Source organism: Blastocystis sp. subtype 4 (assembly GCF_000743755.1).
Source record: "Blastocystis sp. subtype 4 strain WR1 chromosome Unknown seqid_0870, whole genome shotgun sequence".
Lineage (NCBI taxonomy): Eukaryota > Bigyra > Opalinata > Blastocystidae > Blastocystis > Blastocystis sp. subtype 4.
Genome location: NW_014568677.1, coordinates 1 through 1,320, shown reverse-complemented (window position 1 = coordinate 1,320; position 1,320 = coordinate 1). Strand labels below are relative to the sequence as shown.

At 35.8% G+C, this 1,320-nt stretch overlaps 1 protein-coding gene across 1 annotated transcript; it reads right to left on the bottom strand.

Annotated features, from left to right (window-relative positions):
- Nucleotides 1-233: 233 nt before the first annotated feature.
- Nucleotides 234-1,022, bottom strand: JH06_5756 (hypothetical protein; the record flags this gene model as incomplete). Its single annotated transcript, XM_014669223.1, has 5 exons — nt 234-303; nt 335-468; nt 496-554; nt 584-832; nt 863-1,022. The coding sequence occupies 5 exons, from the start codon at nt 1,020-1,022 to the stop codon at nt 234-236; spliced, it is 672 nt and encodes a 223-aa protein (XP_014524709.1).
- Nucleotides 1,023-1,320: the final 298 nt, after the last annotated feature.

The following is a 1,320-nucleotide window of genomic DNA, read 5'->3' as shown; positions in this document are numbered from 1 at the left end:
ACTTGAGAATAATCCTCAAACCTCAGATCCTCAACTGATAATGGAATTGAACTGAGATCAATCACTTCACCTGTTGCTTTCACATAAACACTTCTGGATAATATCAACTGAACAAGACTAGATGCATCTACATCTCAATCAACAATCCAATCATCAACTATTCACTTCAACAGTGTGAGTGTATTGGAAATGATTAGAACCAGATACTTCAATATTGAGAGGTGATCTAACATCTATTGTTTGATACTTCCAAATGTGATACTTTCTAACCTTACAAAACCCATATTCTCAAACACATCATCACTAGATCTGATGATTAGAACTGTTAACATACATACTCCTCATGATAAGAGTATTCTTATAGTAATAGGGAATTACATCAATTGTCTTTGTAGAAGTCGAACCTTCCAAGCACCAAGTCTGTAATAGTAACACTGTCAACTTAGGAAGATCTGATATGTTCAATTCCTATTATCACATACTTTCAAATACTACATATTCTGCATATTGGAAGGCACCATCTCCTAGATCAATAGTCTCCAATGATGGCAAGTCTACAATCCATCTCTTCCATCATTCATACCTCTGAATACTGCATTACAAGCATATCGAAAACAACCATGATAAGCATTACTAGTCATTACAACAGATTTCAGTTGAGGCAACTCAGACAATTCAAACCAATTGTATCGAACAAATGAAACAGCTCTAATACTCAAACTCTTCAATTGTGGACAATTCACAATCTTCAACTCACTACCCTTCCATAATGAACCAGTACCCCCAAAACTGGAAGAACCAATACTGACTGATTCAAGCCAATTGAGTCCCACTATCGAGAATATCTGAACATACTGGAAACAGCTATCACCAATCACAACACTTCGAACAAATTTGAATGAACTCAAATCAACCACATTAATGGTATTATCATTACATGAATTGGCAGTTACAGTCAGTGCAGTTACATCCCAAGGAATACTCAACAAGGTATTGCGATTATTCACTGTGTATCTAGTCATCAATTAACACTCAATTCCTCACGAATGACTCAATGAACTCAGACTATTCTCACCAATAATCACTTCATTCAACAATTCATATTCAACACCTGTGATTGTCACAATCTCATTCAGAGAGTTCTTTCCAATCACCAATGACTTCAAATGAACAAATCGACTCAGATCCAGAGAAGTGAAATTGACTTCATCACAACAATTGTCACCAATCATCAACTTGCTTATTCCAACTGGAGCATTCAACACACTTGTCATGCTATTCGCTTCAAATGCCCAGTTAATCATAGTTGCTTCATTCATA